General features: G+C 50.8%; 1 protein-coding gene across 1 annotated transcript in view; it reads left to right on the top strand.

The window, feature by feature from the left end:
- Window positions 1-260: 260 nt before the first annotated feature.
- The window catches only part of LOC140395245 (procathepsin L-like), a 57,395-nt gene continuing 35,345 nt past the window's right edge, over window positions 261-22,310 (top strand). Inside the window, exons 1-2 of the mRNA XM_072482800.1 lie at window positions 261-426; window positions 13,870-14,011. Of these exons, the coding sequence (XP_072338901.1) occupies window positions 13,880-14,011 (132 nt within the window). The 5' untranslated portion in view covers window positions 261-426; window positions 13,870-13,879. The remainder of the gene's footprint in view (window positions 427-13,869; window positions 14,012-22,310) is intronic.

Raw genomic sequence — 22,310 nt, 5'->3', positions numbered from 1 at the left:
TTCACAGTCACCCAAGTCGGAATCGAGCCCAGGTCCCTGCCACCCTGAGGCAGCAGTGCTAACCACAAATGTCTTCACCTCACGCTTTCACATTTTAAACGGAACGTGACTTCACCTCAGAAAACAAAATCTTAACTTAAATCTTAACTCGAAGATCAGTGCTTGGCTCTAGAAGCAAGGTTGTGCAATGAGGTCTCACCAGAGGGCAAACAGGGAAACCATCTCAACAGGGGAGTGGAAGTTTGGCTGCCGAAACCCTTCACTTCGGTGCACTAAACATTTCACAAGGAAAACCTACCACAGTCACATGAAACTTGTGTCAAGATCTGGGGAGGAGTTTTGAGAGCACAAACTGATAAACTGTTCGAGCGTTAAGCAGTCTCTCCAAGCAGGTTGGAGTTGAGAGGACGGGAGAATCGTTGAAAGGTAAGAAGCTCAGAGGAGGAAATGTGCCTTGAAATAGATTTCCGGTGGAAATTGGAAGATTTGATTGAGATCTGAGAGTAAGGCGAGTGAAACTGACAGGTTTTTGTTGGGTTTTACTCAATGGGACTTTTCTACACTGGGCGTTGGGGGAGATCGTGGTCGCTCTTCTCTCCCAAAGTTTTAATCCCCACTAAACTTGTAGACCTGGAGAATTCCGAGAGCTCTTCAAAGAGAATGTGAATTAAAAATTAAGAGGGAGGCAAGCCTCCGGTCGGGGACTGCAGGATTTAAGAAACTTTTCGTTTCATTTTGATGTGGGTCCATGTGTCATTTGCCAATCCACATCCTGTCCCCGGCGTTTTATTTTATTTTTTATGCGGCGTGTTTTGTTTTATAACTTACTTTAGTTCGACGCAATGGGAATAAACACACAGGATGAGTCGCAGAAATCACTTCCTCTTTCCACTTATACTTTCAGGGAAGGGGCAGCAATATTTCATTGGGGGGGGGGGGGGTGGATCTGGGGCCTGGACTGGCACCCTGGGCACCTGAAACCTGGATTGGTACCCTGGGGGCATCTGGAACCTGGACTGGTACCCGGGGGCACCTGGAACCTGGACTGGTACCCTGGGGGCATCTGGAACCTGGATTGGTACCCCGGGGCATCTGGAATCTGGACTGGTACCCCGGGGCATCTGAAACCTTGACTGGTACCCTGGGGGCATCTTGTGTCTGGGCTGGTACACCGAGTGCATCTGGATCCCGGATTGCTCTACACTGGCAGTGTCCAAAACCAGGATTGCTTTACCAGCCCAGAGATGTTAAGGGAGTGAACACCAATGGAACATAAGGACTGAATTTTCCCATTGGGGAAGGATCGATTCCCTGAGGGTGCAGATTGAAGGTAATTGGCAAAAGAAGCAATGACATGGGAAAAACATGAGGTATAGTTAGGATCTGGTATGTGCTTCCTGAGAGTGTGGTAAAGGCAGGCTCAACTGAGGCTGCCAAAAGGCAAATGGAACCTTATCCAAAGAGATTTGCTGGACCATGGAGCAGAAAGCAGGGGGGTGGGACCAGGTGAATCATTCCTTCAAAAGGCCTGAGACACGGTGGTGGGAATGGACTCCTTATGTGCGGTAACCATTCTTTGATTCCACAAATGGTCTTAATTCTTTTCCGATGATCCAATCAGGGATTGACACAGAGCCTCCCTCAGGCTGTTGTGGTTTCATTTATCACTGACCTATCAGGATAGAAAATCACATTTTGTGTCAAAAACAACAACAATATGCATTGATGTAGAACCTTCAATGCAGCAAAATATCCCAGGATGCTTATCAAACAAAATTTGAGCCCCAGCCACAAGACATATATTCAGGTCAATGACCAAGAGCTTGGCCAATGAGATAAATTTTAAAGAAGGAAGAGGGACCGAGAGAGCTGAAGGTGAGTGGATTCCCGAGCTTGGGGCCCTGGTAACTGGAAGCACAATCACCAGTAATGGAGCAATTAAAATAGGGGAGATTGAGACAGTATAAACCTTTACTCTATCAATCACTGCAGCAGTCTCTGACAGAAGCTCGATAGTGACCATCCCTACCAACTGCACCAGCTTGCTAGGTCCATCATACAATATAATAATAATCTTTATTGTCACAAGTAGGCTTACATTAACGCTGCAATGAAGTTACTGTGAAAAGGCCCAAGTTGACACATTCCGGCACCTGTTTGGATACACGGAGGGAGAATTCAGAATGTCCTATTTACCTAACAGCACATCTTTCGGGACTTATGGGAGGAAACTGGAGCACCTGGAGGAAACCCACGCAGACACAGGGAAAACGTGCAGACTCTGCACAGACAGTGACGCAAGCCGGGAATCAAACCTGGAACCCTGGTGCTGTGAAGCAACTAGGCTAACCACTGTGCTACTGTGATAAGATATAAATTTTGTAGGAACAGAAGTTAGGCTATTTCGCCCCTTGCACTTTTTGCCATGAGATTATGGCTGATCTGTGATCCAACTCAATGTGTTCACCTATTGCCCATATCCCTTAATTGCCTTTGTTCACAATAATTTCAGATTTGAAATTTACAATTAACCCAGCATCATTTTCTGCTTGCAGAATTCCAAACTTCTACAATCCTTTGTGCATAGAACTATTTCCTAACTTCACCCCTTGCTACAAGATTTAGATTATGTCCTAGATTTGCCAACCAGCAGAAATAGTTTTTCTCTATCTAGCCAATCAGTTCCCCCTCACATCTTGAAAGTCACCCCTTAACCGTCTAAATTCTTGGGAATATAACCTTGGATTGTGTAGTCTCTCCTGCAAATTAACCCTTGGGGCCCAAGTGTCAAGGGACCAGATAGGTGCGGCACAGTGGTTAGCACTGCAGCACTCATGAGGAGCTGCTGATTGCATATTAGTGCCGATCATGATCTCCATAAACGTGAGATCATCCAAACCTCTGATGCCTTTATACGAATGAGTACAAAGTTCCATTCCACCCAACATCCTGTGCTTTCTGAGCTACACTGGCTCTCAGTCCACCGGTGCCTCGATTTAAAAAATTCTCATCCTTGTGTTCATATCCTTCCATGGTTTTTCCCCTCCCTGTCTCTGTAACCTCCTTCAGCCCTACAATTCTCTGAGAACCCTGCATTTTTACAACTCAACTTACACATCCCCAATTTCACTCTTTCCACCATTGGCAGCTGCGCCTTCGCCCATCTTGGCCTAAGCTCTGGAATTCCCTTTCCAGACCTCTTTGTCTCTTCAACACTCTGCCCCTTTAAGACACTAAGAATTAACCTCTTTGACTCACTGAATCGGTCAACACCTACTTTGCTTTATGTCTTTTTTCTTCGTCTAATACACCCCTGCGAGAGGACCAGTTAGCTGGGTTGGTGAGACAGCCAGTGTGTGGTCCAGAATAATGCCAGCTGTGTGGGGTTTGAACTCTGTTCTGGCTGAGGTAGGATTGGGGCCTGCTTCATCACTCCAGCTCGTAATAAAATCATGGCCTAAGCTATCATTCGACAATCCCCGAATAATCAAGGATGGCTCCTGGAGAAAAGATACTCTTGTGAGGTCCCTGAGGATGGTGTTCTATGTTAAAGGGGCTACATAAACATTGTTGTAAATATATCAATTGTTGTTGCAAAAGATACATTTTATTTACAAATTGGCAAGAATTCAACTCCGGAGAATAGTATTAAATAAGTATTTAGTATTAAAGTCTGCATTGCAACATCCAAAGGAATAAATAGTATCTGAATAATGCATATAATTTTCAAGTTTTTACTTGTTAGATCAAGCAGACAATACCTGACATTTTCCACCAGAGTCAGATCCATTAGTTGTAAAATGTTGGCACAGTTTGCTGTACTTGTTTCCTTGTAACAATGTCCAATCTAGTTTCTATACACATCACACATATAACTTACAATCAGTGCTGTCTGGGGTTTTCTACTTAATAAGGGGCTGGTTTAGCCCACAAACAGCCAGCTTGTAATGCAGAACAAGGCTAGCACGGGTTCAATTCCCGTACTGGCCTCCCCGAACAGGTGCCGGATTGTGGCGACTAGGGGCTTTTCACAGTAACTTCATTGAACCTAATTGTGACAATAAGTGATTATTATTATTAACAATGTGTGGTAAACCACTGTTGTACCTGTATTAGAGGATGTACGGTAGAACCTGCACTACAGGTTCGCCGGTAGTCCCTGCCTGCTGGCTCTGCCCAGGAGGCGGGGTATAAATATGCGTGTCCTCCAGCTAGCAGCCATTTCGCCAGCTGCTGTGGGAGGCCACGCATCTGATAGCAACAAAGCCTCAGTTGGATTCAACTATCGTCTTTGTCCTATTGATCGTGCCTCAATTTATTGCTATCAGTTTCTAAGGATGGACCTCCATATCAAACCGGATCGCCTGCAGCTGGATCCGCACTCAAGTGATGCCAGAAAGGACTTCCAGCACTGGCTAGCTTGCTTCGAGGCGTATATCAAAGCGGCACCAACCCCTGTTCCGGAGGCTCAGAAGATTCAGATTTTATATTACAGATTGAGTTCCAAAGTCTTTCCGTTAATCCAGGACGCGCCGAACTACGCCAAAGCCATGACTCGACTCAAGGACAACTACGCACAGAAGACGAACACGTTCTTCGCCAGGCACGCACTCGCTACTCGCTCTCAACTCCCTGGTGAGCCCATAGACGACTTCTGGCGGGTCCTAATCCCACTAGTCTGGGACTGTGACTGTCAGGCCATCACGGCCAAAGACACTCAGACCTCCTTATGCGAGACGTTTTTGTCACTGGAATTGGGTCAGATCTCATACGCTAGCGGCTCCTAGAAGGGGCCACGCGTGACCTCGCAGAGACTAAAACGCTAGCGCTCTCCATGACAGTTGGCCTGCGCAACGTCCAGTCCTACACCCCCGACCGCGTGGCCCACCCCTCCTACGCTTCGTGGACCCCACAGACAGCCGCCCGAGTGGGGGCACTTCCCACCCAATACGCCTGTGCTGCACGCCAGCCAGCGAACCCCGGGGGGCCCTGATGCTATTTTTGCGGCCAACAGAAGCACCCCCGCCAATGCTGCCTGGCCCGCACTGCCCTTTATAAAACCTGTGGGAAGAAGGGCCACTTTGCCACGGTCCCCCCCCGGTCACGGACAATGGGCGCCGCCATCCCCCCCCCTCAGTCCACGTGCGGCCATGTGGTTCATGGGCGCCGGCATCTTGTTCCACTCCCGCAATGTGCGTTCCATGGGTGCCGCCATTTTGTAACCCTCAAGATCCTCGGGCGCCGCCATCTTGTCTACCCCTCAGCACATGGGCACCGCCAGCGTTCCAGGACCCGAGCTCACCGGCCGCCCCATTACCCGACGACCAACTAAGACTCGCCTCTATGTCACTCGACCAGTCTTGTCCGCATAACCTGACCAACGCATCCACCAGCGTGAAAGTTGACGGACATGTAACCTCTTGCCTGCTGGACTCCAGGAGCACCGAAAGCTTCATACACCCGGATACAGTAAGGCGCTGCTCCCTCGCGATACACCCCGCCAATCAAAAAAATCTCCCTGGCCTCCGGATCCCTTTGCGTAGCGATCCGGGGGTACTGTCCGGTCACGCTCACGGTACGGGGCGTAGAATTCAGCGGCTTCTGCCTCCACGTCCTCCCTAACCTCTGCGCTGCACTAATCCTCAGCCTGGACTTCCAGTGTAACCTTCAGAGCCTAACCCTGAAATTCGGTGGGCCCTTACCACCCCTTACTGTGTGCGGCCTCGCGACCCTAAAGGTCGGCCCACCTTCCTCTTTGCCAATCTAACCCCAGATTGCAAACCTGTCGCCACCAGGAGCAGATGGTACAGCACCCAGGACAAGACCTTCATCAGGTCCGAAGTCCAGCAGCTGCTGCGGGAAGGCATCATCGAGGCCAGCAACAGCAACAGCCCCTGGAGAGCTCAAGTGGTAGTAGTTAAAACTGGGGAGAAACATGGCATGGTCGTGGACTACAGCCAGACCATCAACCGGTACACGCAGCTCGACGCGTACCCCCTCCCACGCTTATCTGACATGGTTAACCAGGTTGCACAGAACCGGGTCTTTTCAACGGTAGACCTGAAATCTGCCTACCAGCAGCTCCCTATCCATAAATTGGACCTTCCATACACTGCTTTCGAGGCGGACAGCCACCTATACCACTTCCTTACGGTTCCCTTCGGCGTCACAAATGGGGTCTCGGTCTTCTAAAGGGAGATGGACCGAATGAGATCGACCGGTACGGGTTGCAGGCCACCTTTCCATACCTAGACAACATCACCATCTGCGGCCATGATCAGCAGGACCACAACGCCGACCTTGCTAAATTTCTCCACACCGCTACTCTCCTAAACCTCACTTACAACAAGGAGAAGTGCATGTTCAGCACAAACCGCTTAGCCATCCTCGGCTGTCTGGTCCAGAACGGAGTTCTGGGGCCCGATCCTGGCTGCATGCACCCCCTCATGGAGCTCCCTCTCCCCCATTGCCCCAAGGCCCTCAAATGCTGCCTGGGGTTCTTTTCATACAACGCTCAGTGGGTCCCAAACTATGCGGACAAGGCCCGCCCACTCATACAGTCCACCCAGTTTTCCCTGACGGCCGAGGCCCAACAGGCCTTTGCCCGGATCAGAGCTGATATTGCCAAGGCCACAATGCACGCTGTAGATGAAACACTGCCCTTCCAAGTAGAAAGCGACGCATCAGACGTCGCCCTTGCCGCCACCCTCAATCAGGCAGGCATATAAATATGCGTGGCCTCCAGCTAGCAGCCATTTTGCCAGCTGCTGTGGGAGGCCTGATAGCAATAAAGGTCAGTTGGATTCAACTATCTTCTTTGTCCAATTGATCGTGCCTCACAATGGCCAGCCATGGCGATTCACTTCCCCCGCCGGCAGTGCAATCCTGCCTGCGGGTTTCCCGGCGGGGTGGCCTCAATGGGGAATCCCATTGACAAGTGGCGGGAAGACAGAATCCCACCGCCAGCGAACTGGCGCACCGCCGAGGAACACGTGGCTGGGGGATCGTAGAATCGAGCCGAATATGTGAGCAGCTTCTGAGATTGCGTTCGCTCTGTTCTAAACCTTTATGGAGAAAATGAATATGTTGTTTGTTTTCTTGATCGCAATGTGGTGTGAAATCACGATCAGTCTATCCACTCTCTTGTAATGTTGTTGACAGTCGTACAGTTAATAAAATTCACCAGCAGCGGGTAACCAGAACCCCATTTATGACCACAATGGTTAAATTGAAGATATTCAACTTGATTTTAAAGGCAGCTTAACTTTGTTCTTATTAACACCAGTTTTGAAGGTGCCAAATAGTCTCTAACAGTCTCAAATATTGTATTCTATAACTGCCAACAAATATATGCACCAAGAATTTTATTGAAAAGAGACTTGCTACTCACTGCTAAACATGCAGGAGCCTGGCAATTATTGGAATTTGCATTGACAATTAGATTTAAGATCAATTCCACTTATTTTCCTAAAGATAAAATGGATTTTCTGAAATGCTTTGTTTATTTTACAATTGCTGAGGAAAGAAAAAAATGTTCTCATGCAGCCCAGAAAGAGGCCAGTTAACCCATTGTGTCAATGCTGGTCATTTGAAAGAAATATTCAATTAGACTCACTGCCATTAGCACTGCCAAGTGCAACTAGAAATTATAATCCTGCCTTGCACATCAAATTCTCTTTACAGCCAGTTAAATACTTTCTCACACATAGATGGTGTTGCGTGGGCAAATGTGGCAACTAGTGTGCAAACAGCAATGTTAAACAGACAGCAAATGTTTAACCTGTTGACCTGTGTGTGAATTGGATTCTGTACAGGGTGTTGTTGACACGGAGGCATTGAGCCAGCTACGGGTCTACCAGCAGAGTTAAATCTGGGTGAGGCTTCTCAACAGGAAACATCTTTTGAAATCCCCTAGTAATGTTGTAATGTTCCCTTTTCTTACCTTCCACCAAGGCCCAGTGGATGATTGGGCGAATCCTCGTGATTCACTGCCAATATGTATTTACGTCCTCGTCAGCATTCATGACTTTCATGATTTTGTTGCCTGACCTCAGGGAACCATTATAGAGTTCCAGTGCTGTCTGCCACTGTACAAAATTATGAGGGACATAGATGTTTTTCTTTTTCTTTTCTTTCCTTTTCTTTTCATGTACTTAATGATCTGTTGAGCTGCTCGCTGAAAAATACTTTTCACTGTACCTTGGTACATGTGACAATAAACAAATCCAAATAAGGTAGGTAGCAAGAAACTTTCCCCTGAATAGAAGTCATAGAATCGCTACAGTGCAGAAGGAAGCCATTAGGCCCATCAAGTCTGCACCTTCTCTCTGAAAGACCACCTTACCTAGGCCCCATCCCTGCCCTATCCCCGTAACCCCAACTCACCGTTGGACACTAAGATGCAATCTAGCGGGGCCAATCCACCTTAGTTGCACATCTTTGAACAGTGAGAGGAAACTGGAGCACTTGGAGGAAACCCAGGCAGACACGGGGAGAAAGTCCAAGCTCCACACATGAGAGTCACACGAGGTTGGAATCGATTCCGGGACCCTGGCACTGTGACGCGGCAGTGCTAACCACTGTGCTACCATACATATGATGTGGAGATGTTGCCGTTGGACTGGGGTGGGCACAGTAAGAAGTCTTACAACACCAGGTTAAAGTCTAGCAGGTTTGTTTGGAATCACTAGCTTTCGGAGTGCAGCTCCTCCATCAGGTGACTCATCTGATGAAGGAGCTGCGCTCCGAAAGCTGGTGATCCCAAGCAAACCTTTTTTTATTTTTTTAATATATCAATTTAGAGTATCCAATTCATTTTTTCCAATTAAGGGGCAATTTAGCGTGATCAGTCCACCCACCCTGCACATCTTTGGGTTGTGGGGGCAAAACCCACGTAAACACGGGGAGAATGTGCAAACTCCTCACGGACAGTGACCCAGAGCCAGGATCGAACCTGGGACCTCGGCGCCGTGAGGCAGCAGTGCTAACCACTGGGCCACCGTGCTGCCCAGATTCCAAACAAACCTGTTGGACTTTAACCGGGTGTTGTAAGACTTCTTACTGTGCCAACCATGCATGGAGATTGGAGAGGTTTCGGGAGAAAATTCTAGAGCTTAGGGCCTTGCTAGCTGAAGGCACGGCTGCTAATGGTGCAGTTATTAAAATGAGGGATATCCAATATCTGAATTGGAGAATTGTAGAAGGTTGGGGGGCTGGAGCAGATTCCTGAAAAGGGAAAGGTCTTGAAAACATGGATGAAAATTTTAAAATCGAGGTGTTGCTTCACCGAGAGCCAGTGTAGGTCAGAAATCACAGAAGGGTTGTTTGAGTGGAATATGGTATAAGGTTGGACACAGCTGCAGGGTTTTACATGACTGCAAGCTCATGGTGGATAGATGACACTAATTGGCCAGGATTACATTGGAACATTGGATTGGATTTGTTTATTGTCACGTGTACCGAGGTACAGTGAAAAGTATTTTTCTGCGAGCAGCTCAACAGATCATTAAGTACATGAGAAGAAAAGGGAATAAAAGAAAATACATAATAGGGCAACACAACATATACAATGTAACTACATAAGCACTGGCATCGGATGAAGCAGACAGGGTGTAGTGTTAATGAGGTCAGTCCATAAGAGGGTAATTTAGGAGTCTGGTGACAGTGGGGAAGAAGCTGTTTTTGAGTCTGTTCGTGCGTGTTCTCAGACTTCTGTATCTCATACAAGCCTGGGATGAAAAAGGCATGGGCAAGGGCTTCAGCAGCAGATGAACTGATACAGGGATGGATAAGGCGATGTTACCGAGGTGTAAATAGCCTTAATGCCTCAACATTATCTGCTCCAACCACACTGTCATGATATTCAAACACACACATCATGATAGACACACCAACAGACAAATCAGCACACACAACACCACAACCAATCACAGACAAGGACAGAGACAGTATAATAGAAGAAACACGACACCTGGTGGCCAGTAGATCTGGAGACCAGGACAAGGACAGGACCTGATTAACATCACACACAGGGAGTCACCACGTGCAGAGTATCAAGACAGAACTGTAAATAACAAGTTGAAATAAAACAGCGTTGTACCAAATACAACCGTGTTGGTTCATCTGTACATCAGAACACCCAACACTACATGGTACAGGAGTGGATCGATACCTGCCGGCAAACCTGCCATCCTGAGATATGGACATCACCAACAAACCGCAGCCGTTGCAAGTCGCTGGGAACCTTGGCACCAATTGGAAGCTTTTCAAGCAGCGATTTGAACTGTACATGCGAGCCAACGAGAAACAGAGTGCCTCGGACAAAACAAAGATTGCGATGCTCCTCACCACCGCAGGTCAGCACACCATCGATGCATTCAATTCACTGGTGTTCGCGGAAGGCGAGAACCAATCCAAGTATGACACGGTCCTCCTCAAGCTAGACCAGCACTTTAACGTTGAAGCGAATGAAAGTTTTGAAAGGTATATCTTTCAGCAACGCCTGCAAGGTAAGGATGAGCTCTTTCAACCCTTTCTGACGCACCTCCGCATACTCGCGCAGTCCTGCGGTTACGGCAACACCTCAGAGTCCATAATCCGGGACCAGATTGTTTTTGGCGCTGCCTCCAGTGGCCTACGCCAGCAGCTTCTTAAAATTAAAGGCCTGACCTTAGCGTCTGCGGTGGAAGCTTGTGTCCTCCATGAAAATGCAACCAGCCGTTTTGCCCAATTTCAGGCGACCGAGTCGGCACGGAGGGGGTCCCTAGCCGTCGAATCGGCAAGCCAGGCCGCCCACGAGGCCGAACGCATCCAGGCAATTGATTATCTCCCGGCCCGCGGCCCGGACGAGGGCGGCCGTTTCCCGCGCTTGTGCGCGCCAAAACCAACGGCAACATCGAGGGATGCACTGCGCAGGCGCGCCTGATGCAAGACTGAACTGCGCATGCGCAGTGGTGTAACGAACGCCGTGACGTCATGACGTGCGGCAACTGTGGAGCTGTGCATTTAAAAGGGCAATGTCCTGCTAAAAACCGACAATGCCTACGATGTGGCAAGATGGGCCACTACGCTGCCTACTGTCGAGTGGTTCAACCGATGGATCCTACACATCTCCGACAGCCTCGCAGACACGTCAGGACCGTCCAGCCCGTACATCAGGACATCCAGCCAAATGACACAGATGACCAAGATGCCTTCCGGGTTTCAGTCATTGATGTGAACAGGGTCAACACCATCAATCCGGCCGATGAATGGAGTGCCACCCTGACGGTCAACCCGAATTCGTCGCACACCTACTAGATTGGACTTATGAGACTGTTCACACGTTAAAGTTGAAACACTATTGTATTGTAACATGTTACTGTTTTATCATTCCCGATATCGTTTGACCGGACCACACTTCAAAATGTTTCGTCTTCCTGTTTTGTTATTGTACAACCTCGTTAGCATGACACACCTGACATCGCCCCATGTATATAGTTACGCCACATGCACCTGCTGTAAATATCACGCACACACACTTTTAGATGCACTCACGACACATTCGTATTTATAACCACGTAGACACATTAATTTTGTAAAAAAGGGGGATGTCATGATATTCAAACACACACATCATGATAGACACACCAACAGACAAATCAGCACACACAACACCACAACCAATCACAGACAAGGACAGAGACAGTATAATAGAAGAAACACGACACCTGGTGGCCAGTAGATCTGGAGACCAGGACAAGGACAGGACCTGATTAACATCACACACAGGGAGTCACCACGTGCAGAGTATCAAGACAGAACTGTAAATAACAAGTTGAAATAAAACAGCGTTGTACCAAATACAACCGTGTTGGTTCATCTGTACATCAGAACACCCAACACTACATGGTACAGGAGTGGATCGATACCTGCCGGCAAACCTGCCATCCTGAGATATGGACATCACCAACAAACCGCAGCCGTTGCAAGTCGCTGGGAACCTTGGCACCAATTGGAAGCTTTTCAAGCAGCGATTTGAACTGTACATGCGAGCCAACGAGAAACAGAGTGCCTCGGACAAAACAAAGATTGCGATGCTCCTCACCACCGCAGGTCAGCACACCATCGATGCATTCAATTCACTGGTGTTCGCGGAAGGCGAGAACCAATCCAAGTACATTGGAACATTGGATTGGATTTGTTTATTGTCACGTGTACCGAGGTACAGTGAAAAGTATTTTTCTGCGAGCAGCTCAACAGATCATTAAGTACATGAGAAGAAAAGGGAATAAAAGAAAATACATAATAGGGCAACACAACATATACAATGTAACTACATAAGCACTGGCATCGGATGAAGCAGACAGGGTGTAGTGTTAATGAGATCAGTCCATAAGAGGGTAATTTAGGAGTCTGGTGACAGTGGGGAAGAAGCTGTTTTTGAGTCTGTTCGTGCGTGTTCTCAGACTTCTGTATCTCATACAAGCCTGGGATGAAAAAGGCATGGGCAAGGGCTTCAGCAGCAGATGAACTGATACAGGGATGGATAAGGCGATGTTACCGAGGTGTAAATAGCCTTAATGCCTCAACATTATCTGCTCCAACCACACTGTCATGATATTCAAACACACACATCATGATAGACACACCAACAGACAAATCAGCACACACAACACCACAACCAATCACAGACAAGGACAGAGACAGTATAAGAGAAGAAACACGACACCTGGTGGCCAGTAGATCTGGAGACCAGGACAAGGACAGGACCTGATTAACATCACACACAGGGAGTCACCACGTGCAGAGTATCAAGACAGAACTGTAAATAACAAGTTGAAATAAAACAGCGTTGTACCAAATACAATCGTGTTGGTTCATCTGTACATCAGAACACCCAACACTGCACACACCATGCGAAAGGGCACTCTGCAATCGGAACACTCCCAGTGTAAAAACGTTTCTCTCAAATTCTTTAGTTGAATGGTTCCTGGGCATCCTATATTTCTGTTTGCTCATTTCTGAACTTGCCCTCAACTGAAACAGTTTCTCCATGTACACCGTCGCGTTAAAGCTGCTGATGCTCTGAATTTAAATTGCAAAGTGAAAATCTGAGCACTGGGCAGTGACGATGCAGAACTCACCGTGCAGATGATTGAACTGATGCTGTAATTGAACATGTGATGCAAGAAAACACTTTTTTACACAGCGAGTGGACGGGGTCTGGAATGCACTGCCTGGAAGTGGTGCAGGCAGGTTCAATCAAGGCATTCAAGAGGGCATTAGATGATTTTTTTGAATAGAAACAATATACAAGAATACAGGGAAAAGGGAGGGGAATGGCACTAAGTCGTGATGCCCGTTTGGAGAGCCGGTGCAAATAAGGATGGGCCAAATGGCCTCCTTCTGCACCGTAATAATTCTCTAATTGTGGAAGTGCCACCTTAAAACAAAAGGGACCATGTTTGATTTGATTTCACTTCCCAGTGTCACTTACAGCTTCAAACCCGTCAGCATATATTTACCCAACATTAGTGTCGGGCACACACAGGTGGGAATAGCAGATCCCTGCCACCCATGGTCAGAACTCCAAGTGAAATGCATCCTCCAACATCGAGGGCAGCGTCTATCCAGGGTTACCTTACAACCCCTGCCTCGGGTGGCACAAGAAGTTACCTGCAGTGCCATCTCGTTGATAATACACTGGTACCTGTTGCTTAGTCCAAATGCACCATAAAACAGCTGCAGTTTCTTCACCTTGGAGATTAGAGAGGCTCGGGGTGAAACATTTCGATGTTGGACATAAGCTGCAAATTATCACAAGCATGTCATTGTATATGAATAGTTATCAATTGTCTATCACTGACCCTGGTGTATTCATTCTATTAGGCTGTCCAAAATGAAGGCCTCCTTCCTTTCCATTTGCTTGGTGGTTTCCATTCTGGCCGTTGCCCTCGCGCATACACACGATCCTGCATTGGACGATGCTTGGTTGAATTGGAAGTCATTTCACAACAAAGACTATACTGAGGTAAGTGGCGGAAACATGAACATTTCAGCCAAACACCAATATCTGAATATCCATGATGATGCCCATAACCAGAAACAGTATCCAACTTCCATGGTTTACTCTTGAATAGTTTAAAGTCCAACAGGTTTGTTTTGATGTCACTAGCTTTCGGAGCGCTGCTCCTTCCTCAGGTGAATGAAGAGGTCTGTTCCAGAAACACATATATAGACAAATTCAAAGATGCCAAACAATGCTTGGAATGCGAGCATTAGCAGGTGATTAAATCTTTACAGATCCAGAGATGGGGTAACCCCAGGTTAAAGAGGTGTGAATTGTACCAAGCCAGGACAGTTGGTAGGATTTCGCAGGCCAGATGGTGGGGGATGAATGTAATGCGACATGAATCCCAGGTCCCGGTTGAGGCCGCACTCATGTGTGCGGAACTTGGCTATAAGTTTCTGCTCGGCGATTCTGCTTTGTCGCGGGTCCTGAAGGCCGCCTTGGAGAACGCTTACCCGGAGATCAGAGGCTGAATGCCCTTGACTGCTGAAGTGTTCCCCGACTGGAAGGGAACATTCCTGCCTGGTGATTGTTGCGCGATGTCCGTTCATTCGTTGTCGCAGCGTCTGCATGGTCTCGCCAATGTACCACGCTTCGGGACATCCCTTCCTGCAGCGTATGAGGTAGACAACGTTGGCAAACATGGGACACAACCGACAGAATACCCTTCGTCGTCCAGTACTTCCCCGGAGCGGAGAAACTACGTCATCTTCTTCACAGCCTTCAACACGTCAGTGATGACGATGAACATCTTGCCAAGGTCATCCCCACACCCCCACTACTTGCCTTCAAACAACCGCGCAACCTCAAACGAACCATTGTTTGCAGCAAACTACCCAGTCTTCAGAACAGTGACCACGACACCACACAACCCTGTCATGGCAATCTCTGCAAGACGTGCCAGATCATCGACATGGATACCACTATTACACGTGAGAACACCACCCACCAGGTACGCGGTACATACTCGTGCGACTCGGCCAACGTTGTCTACCTCATAGTCTTCCAAGCATTGTCTTCCAAGCATTGTTTGGCATCTTTGAATTTGTCTATATATGTGTTTCTGGAACAGACCTCTTCATTCACCTGAGGAAGGAGCAGCGCTCCGAAAGCTAGTGACATCGAAACAAACCTGTTGGACTTTAACCTGGTGTTGTAAGACTTCGTACTGTGCTCACCCCAGTCCAACGCCGGCATCTCCACATCTTGAATAGTTTGTGATGGTAAAATTAGGGAATTTATTTTCAGCCAAAAGAAAAGGCCGCAACACAGCATACAGCGCACACGTCCCATTGGGACTACGGATCATACCGGTTCCAATCCAGGCCGACTTTTATGAGGTGATTTCCATGAGCCCCAGTTGATGAGCCTCCTTCCATTAACAGGGCAGCTGGTATTCCACGAGCCCCATGGGGGGACCAATTGGGTTGTCCCCTTAGGTCTCGTGAGGGTTATTACATTCCAATAATCTGAGAATCTTAAAAAATATGTATTTGGAGTTACCAACTATTTTCTTCCAATTTAGGGGCAATTTAGTGTGACCATTCCACCTACTCTGCACATCTTTGGGTTGTGGGGGTGAGACCCACGCAGACACAGGGGGAATGTGCAAACTCCATACGGACAGTGACCTGGGGCTGGGATTGAACCTGGGACCTCGATGTTGTTAGGCAGCAGTGCTAACCACTGGACAGAATCTGAGAATCTGGGTTTCTGGATTATCACATACTTCCCCAATGCATTATCCTAATTTCTTTTGATAGTGTGAGGTTCTGTATACCACACGCTGGCCAGCTGCCAAGTCAAAGCCAGAGGGGGAGAAGAAATACCTACTTTTAAAACTTCTTAGGTTCAGAAGAGCTCCCTTCACTTAGTTTGTGTAGAATGGGAAATCCTCTCTCCGAAGAAGACAAAGGGTGGTGGTTGATGGGAAATGTTCAGACTGGAGTCAAGTTACTAGTGGTGTACCACAAGGATCAGGGGTGGGATTCTCCGACCCCCCGCCGGGTCGGAGAATCGCCGGGGCCTGGCGTGAATCCCACCCCCGCTGGTTATCGAATTCTCCGGCACCGGATATTCGGCGGGGGCGGGAATCGCGCCGGTTGGCGGGCCCCCTCCCCCGGCAATTCTCCGGCCCGGATGGGCCGAAGTCCCGCTGCTGGAATGCCTGTCCTGCCGGCGTGGATTAAACCACCTCTCTTACCGGCGGGTCAAGGCGGCGCGGGCGGGCTCCGGGGTCCTGGGGGGGGCGCGGGGCGATCTGGCCCCGGTGGGTGCCCCCACGGTGGCCTGGCCCGCAATCGGGGCCCACCGATCCGCGGGCGGGCCTGTGCCGTGGGGGCACTCTTTTCTTTCCGCCTTCGCCATGGTCTCCACTCCACTGCACATGCACGTGAGCCTATCAGTTGCCAATGCCTGGAGAAAGCAGCCTGGGATTGGACGAGCAAGCTCATAGCATTTTTCAAAATTCAGTCCATGAGGTCTTCAACGGTTGAGTCCAATGGTGTGTGGGCCGGATCAAAAGGCCTTAAGGGCCGCAAATGGCCAGCGGGCCGGAGGTTGGGCAAGCCTGCTTTTAGAAATGTTCTTCTTTCTTCATCTAACAAAGCACAAATTCTGTTCTAAAAAGCCTTTGCAATAATGGCATGACTTTGATCAGCCACGACTGACCATTCTTTATCTTGCCTCAGAAAAAACAGTAAAACGTGGGGAATGACTGTGTTACGTCCTTTGTTGTAGCTGCTGTCATACCGTCAATTCACTGTGAGACCATGAGAATGAGTGAACATTAGGCTTTATTATCCATGAACTCGCCTGCCAGAATCGGCTGTACAAATGAGTGCCACCCATAGGTGGCCGGTCTATATATGGCCCCGGTAAGGGCGGAGCCAGAGGCGGAGCCCACTGGGGTTCCAGTACAGTACCTGGAAGTAGACCATATCATCACTTCCAGGTCATAGGTCACAGCATTATACAGACAGCTCATGCATTCGGTGAATACATTCACCCCCTGTTAAAAAAGTCCAGCGGGGGTGACGTGGGGCCATTAAATATTCAGTCTGTCTGGAGGCCGGATCATTCTTTTAGACCTCCTCAGCTCTGGCGATGCGGCGGCCACGGTTGTTGCAGATGGTGACTCCGGGGGCGTTGTGTCTGGAGCTTGAGCCTCAGTCCGGCGTGTCGGAGACGGTTGCGGGGGGTGGGTGGCGACAGTGCCGGTGCAGGACAATACAGGAGACCCAGGGGGGCGTAAGGGGCGCTGGGGGTGGCGGTAGGCAGCGGGGAGGGGGGCGCGTTGGCAGGGGAACCAGCTGGTGCCAGGTCTCGTAGGGAGACCATATCTTGCCGTCCGTCCTGGTGCGCGATGTAGGCGTACTGGGGGTTTGCATGCAGCAGCTGGACCTTCTCGACCAGGGGGTCGGTCTTACGGCTCCTCATATGCCTCTGGAGAAGGACAGGTCCCGGAGTTGTCAGCCAAGATGGAAGCGAGACTCCGGAGATGGACTTCCTAGGGAAGACAAACAAACGGTCGTGAGGGGTCTCGTTCGTGGCTGTGCAGAGGAGTGATCTAATGGAGTGGAGGGCATCGGGGAGGACCTCCTGCCAGCGGGGGATCGGGAGACTTCTAGACCGTAGGGCCAAAAGGACGTCCTTCCATACCGTCGCGTTCTCCCTCTCCACCTGCCCGTTTCTCTGCGGGTTATAGCTCGTAGCCCTGCTCCAGGCGATGCCTTTGCTGAGCAAGTACTGACGTAGCTCAACGCTCATGAACGATGTGCCCCGGTCGCTGTGGACGTACGCAGGGAAATTGAACAGTGCGAAGATCTTGTGGCTCACAGTGGCTAGGTCTTGTCGGGGCAGGGGACAGCGAAGGGGAAGCGGGAGTACTCATCGATGACGGTTAGAAAGTATATATTACGGTTGGTGGAGGGGAGGGGCCCTTTGAAGTCGATACTGAGGCGCTCAAAGGGCCAGGAGGCCTTTACAAGGCGGGCCTTGTCTGGCCGGTAGAAGTGCGGTTTGCACTCCTCGCAGACCTGGCAGTCCCTGGTCATGGCCTTGACCTCCTTGGTGGAGAAGGGCAGATTGCGGGCCTTAATAAAGTGGATAAGCCGGGTGGCCCCCGGGTGACAGAGGTCATCGTGGATAGCCCGAAGTCGGTCATCTTGCGCGCTGGCACATGTGCTGTGGGACAGGGCATCTGGGGGCTCATTGAGCTTTCCAGGACGATACTTGATATCGGGTAATTGTGGGTGGAGAGTTCGATCCTCCACCTCAAGATTTTGTCATTTTTCATTTTGCCACGTTGTGCGTTGTCAAGCATGAAGGCGACCGACCGCTGGTTGGTGACGAGGGTGAACCTCCTACTGGCTAGGTAGTGCCTCCAGTGCCGCACGGCTTCCACGATGGCATGTGCTTCCTTCTCGACCGAGGAGTGTAGGATTTCGGAAGCGTGGAGGGTTCTAGAGAAGAATGCTACTGGTCTGCCCGCCTGGTTGAGTGTGGCGGCCAGTGCGACGTCTGACGCATCGCTCTCTACCTGGAAGCGAACGGACTCGTCCACCGCGTGCATTGCGGCCTTGGTTATGTCGGCCTTGATGCGGCTGAAGGCCGAGCGGGTCTCAGCCGTCAAGGGAAAAGTGGTGGTTTGAATAAGTGGGCGGGCTTTGTCTGCATAGTTGGGGATCCACTGGGCGTAGTATGAGAACAGCCCCAGGCATCGTTTGAGGGCCTTGAGGCTGTGGGGACGGTGGAGTTCCGTGAACGGTCGGGGTTGGGCCCTAGGACTCCGTTCTCCACGACGTAGCCGAGGATGGCCAGTCGGGTAGTGCGGAAAACGCACTTCTCTTTGTTATATGTGAGGTTGAGGGATTGGGCGGCCTGGAGGAACCTCTGAAGGTTGGCGTCATGGTCCTGCTGATCATGGCCGCAGATGGTAACATTGTCCAAGTACGGGTATGTAGCCTGCAAACCGTACTGGTCCACCATTCGGTCCATCCTTCTCTGAAAGACCGAGACCCCGTTAGTGATGCCGAAGGGGACCCCGAGGAAGTGGAAGAGTCGGCCGGCTGCTTCGTAGGCAGTGTAGTGGCGATCTTCCGGGCGGCTTGGGAGCTGGTGGTAGGCCGACTTCAGATCGACCGTTGAGAACACACGGTACTGTGCAATCTGGTTGACCATCTCCGCTATGCAGGGGAGGGGGTACGCATCCAGTTGCGTGAACCGGTTAATGGTCTGGCTGTGGTCCACAACCATCCAATTCTTTTCCCCGGTCCGTCGACCACCACTTGTGCTCTCCAGGGGCTGTTGCTGGCCTCGATGATCCCTTCACTCAACAGTCGCTGGGCCTCTGACTTGATAAAAGTCTTGTCTTGTGCACTGTGCCGCCTGCTCCTGGTGGCGACGGGCTTACAGTCGGGAATAATGAGGTTCGCAAAGAGCGAAGGGGGGAGACCTTGAGGGTCGCGTGGCTGCATACCGTGAAGGGGGGTAAGGGTCCGCCGAACTGTAGGGTCAGGCTTCGGTGACTGCATTGGAAGTCTAATCCGAGCAGTAGGGGGGGGGCGCAGAGGTGAGGGAGGATGTACCGCTTAAAACGAGCGTACTCTGTGCCCTGCATCGCGAGATTAGCGGTACAGTACTCCCAGATCTGAACCGAATGGGAACGGGAGGCAAGGGAGATTGTTTGGGACGCAGAGTAGATGTGGAGGGAGCAGTGCCTTACCGTGTCAGGGTGGACGAAGCTCTCCGTGCTCTCGGAGTCGGAAAGACATGCCCGTTGACCCGGACGACCATCATTGAGTTTTTCAGGTGCTTTGGCTGCGACTGGTCGAGGGTGACTGTGCCAAGCTGCGGGTAGCCAGGGTGGTCAGCGGTATCGGGGTCACAAAATGGCGGCCCCCATGAGTCGCAGGTGTCGGGCTGGGTCGAAGATGGCGACCAAGGTGGCCGACCCCATCGGTCGTACGTGTCGGTCGGTGCTGGAGCCGACGGCCAAGATGGCGGCCCCCACGAGTCGCACGTGTTGGCCAGTGTTGGAGACGGCGGCCAAGATGGCGGCCCCCACTACTCGCACGAGGCTGATGACGCGTCTGAAGGGGGCGTTCCGGGCAGGCACAAAGCCACATTGCGGGGTCTGCGGGCCTACGAGCCCATGGGTCGGGTCTGGTGAGTTTTCGCTTTCTGGGCTTTAGGTCGGCCCAGACAGACTCTGGCGAAGTGTCCCTTTTTGCCACAGTCAGTGCACGTCGCTGCGCGGGCTGGGCAACGCTGCCGGGGGTGTTGACCCTGGCCGCAGAAGTAGCACTGCGGTTCCTCGGTGTGGTCTGGCAGTCGCGCGGCACGCGGCGATGGTGTCCACGAGGGGTTCGCGGGCCCGTGGGGAACGCACTGAGGCTCTGGTAGGCCACCTCTAATGAGGTAGCTAGCTTTACCGTGTCCCGCAGGTCAGAGGTCCCGTTTTCCAGCAGGCGCTGCCTGATGTAGTTCGATCGGACCCCAGCTACGTAGGTGTCCCGGAACTGTAGGTTCATGTGTTTTTCCGCCGTCACATCCCGGTAGCTGCAGTTCCTTGCGAGTAGGGTCAGGGTTTCCAGGTACTCGTCCAGCGATTCCCGGCGCATTGACGGTGAGTAGTGAGAAGGTGTCGGGCGAACACCTCGTTTATGGGCTTCACGAAATGCACCTTGAGGGTTGCGACCGCTGCCTCGTACGTGGCAGCTTTCTCTATCATCACAGAGATTCGATGGCTCACCCGAGCGTGGAGGAGTCGCAGCTTGAGGGTTTCAGTGGGCGGCATTGTGGAGGAGTCGAGGTAGGCCTTGACGCAGCAAAGCCAATGTTCGAAGATCTCCTTGGCCTCTGACGCGCGCGCGTCGAGTTCGAGCTTATCTGACTTTAGAGCGGCTTCCATGGTGCTGTTGATGGATAATAAATTGTTATACCGTCAATTCACTGTGAGACCGTGAGAACGAGTGAACATTAAGCTTTATTATCCATGAACTTGCCTGCCAGAGTCGGCTGTACAAATCAATGCCACCTGTGGTAGTCACCACTGATGTATATATTAGGTGCTTTGTGGTAAGGCCCTGTACTACAGGTAAGGGGGTAGTTCCCTGCCTGCTGGCTCCGCCCAGTAGGCGGAGTATAAATATGTGTGCTCCTCGTACAGCAGCCATTTCGGCAGCTGCTGTAGGAGGCCACACACCTTAGTGGAATAAAGCCTCGATTGCATCCAACTCTTGTCTTTGTGTATTTGATCGTGCATCAATTAATTACAAAGTTTTCAGAAGGTGGACCTCCACATCAAGCCGGATCGCCTGCAGCTGGATCCGCAATCAGGCAACGCCAAAAAGGACTTTGAACATTAGCTAGCCTGTTTCGAAGCTTACATCAGGTCTGCACCAGACCCAATTCCGGAAGCTCAGAAGATTCAGATCCTCTACACGCTGCTGAGCTCCAACATCTTTCCACTTATCCAGGACGCGCCGACCTACGAAGACGCCATGACGCTACTGAAGGAAAACTACGCTAGACACATCCTCTCCACTCGTAGTCAACTTCCTGGTGAGTCAGTGGAAGATTTCTGGCGTGCTCTAATTCCCCTTGTCAGAGACTGTGACTGTCAGGCCGTCACGGCCACGGAACACTCGAACTTGCTCATGAGAGACGCTTTTGTTACAGGGATAGGGTCAGATTACATCCGCCAGCGCCTCTTAGAAGGAGCCATGCTCGACCTCGCGGCAACCAAAAAGCTAGCGCCCTCGCTGACGGTCGTTTTGCGCAACATCCAGGCCTACACCCCCGGCCGCACGGCCCACCCCTCCTACGCATCGTGGAACCCACAGGCGGCTGCCCCATTGGGGACCCCACTCAGCCAACCCCATGCCTGTGCTGCGTGGCAGCCAACCAACCCCGGCGGCCCCAAATGTTACTTCTGCGGGCAGCCAAAACACCCCCGACAACGCTGCCCGGCCCGGAGCGCCCTTTGCAAGGCCTGCGGCAAGAAGGGACACTTTGCTGCCGTTTGCCAGGCCCGCGCAGTGGCTGCTATTGTTCTGACCCCCCCCCCCCACGTACTGCCAGTGGATGCCGCCATCTTCCCCTTCCCAGACCACGTGCGACCCGTGGGCGCTGCCATCTTGTTCGACCGCCACCACTTGCGGCCTGTGGGTGGCGCCATCTTGTTCGACCCCCACCACGTGCGGTCCGTGGGTGCCGCCATCTTGTCCTCCCCAGGATCATCAGGTGCCGCCATCTT

This window comes from Scyliorhinus torazame, chromosome 18 (assembly GCF_047496885.1).
Source record: "Scyliorhinus torazame isolate Kashiwa2021f chromosome 18, sScyTor2.1, whole genome shotgun sequence".
In the NCBI taxonomy this organism is placed as follows: domain Eukaryota; kingdom Metazoa; phylum Chordata; class Chondrichthyes; order Carcharhiniformes; family Scyliorhinidae; genus Scyliorhinus; species Scyliorhinus torazame.
This window is presented reverse-complemented; position numbering and strand designations above follow the sequence as displayed.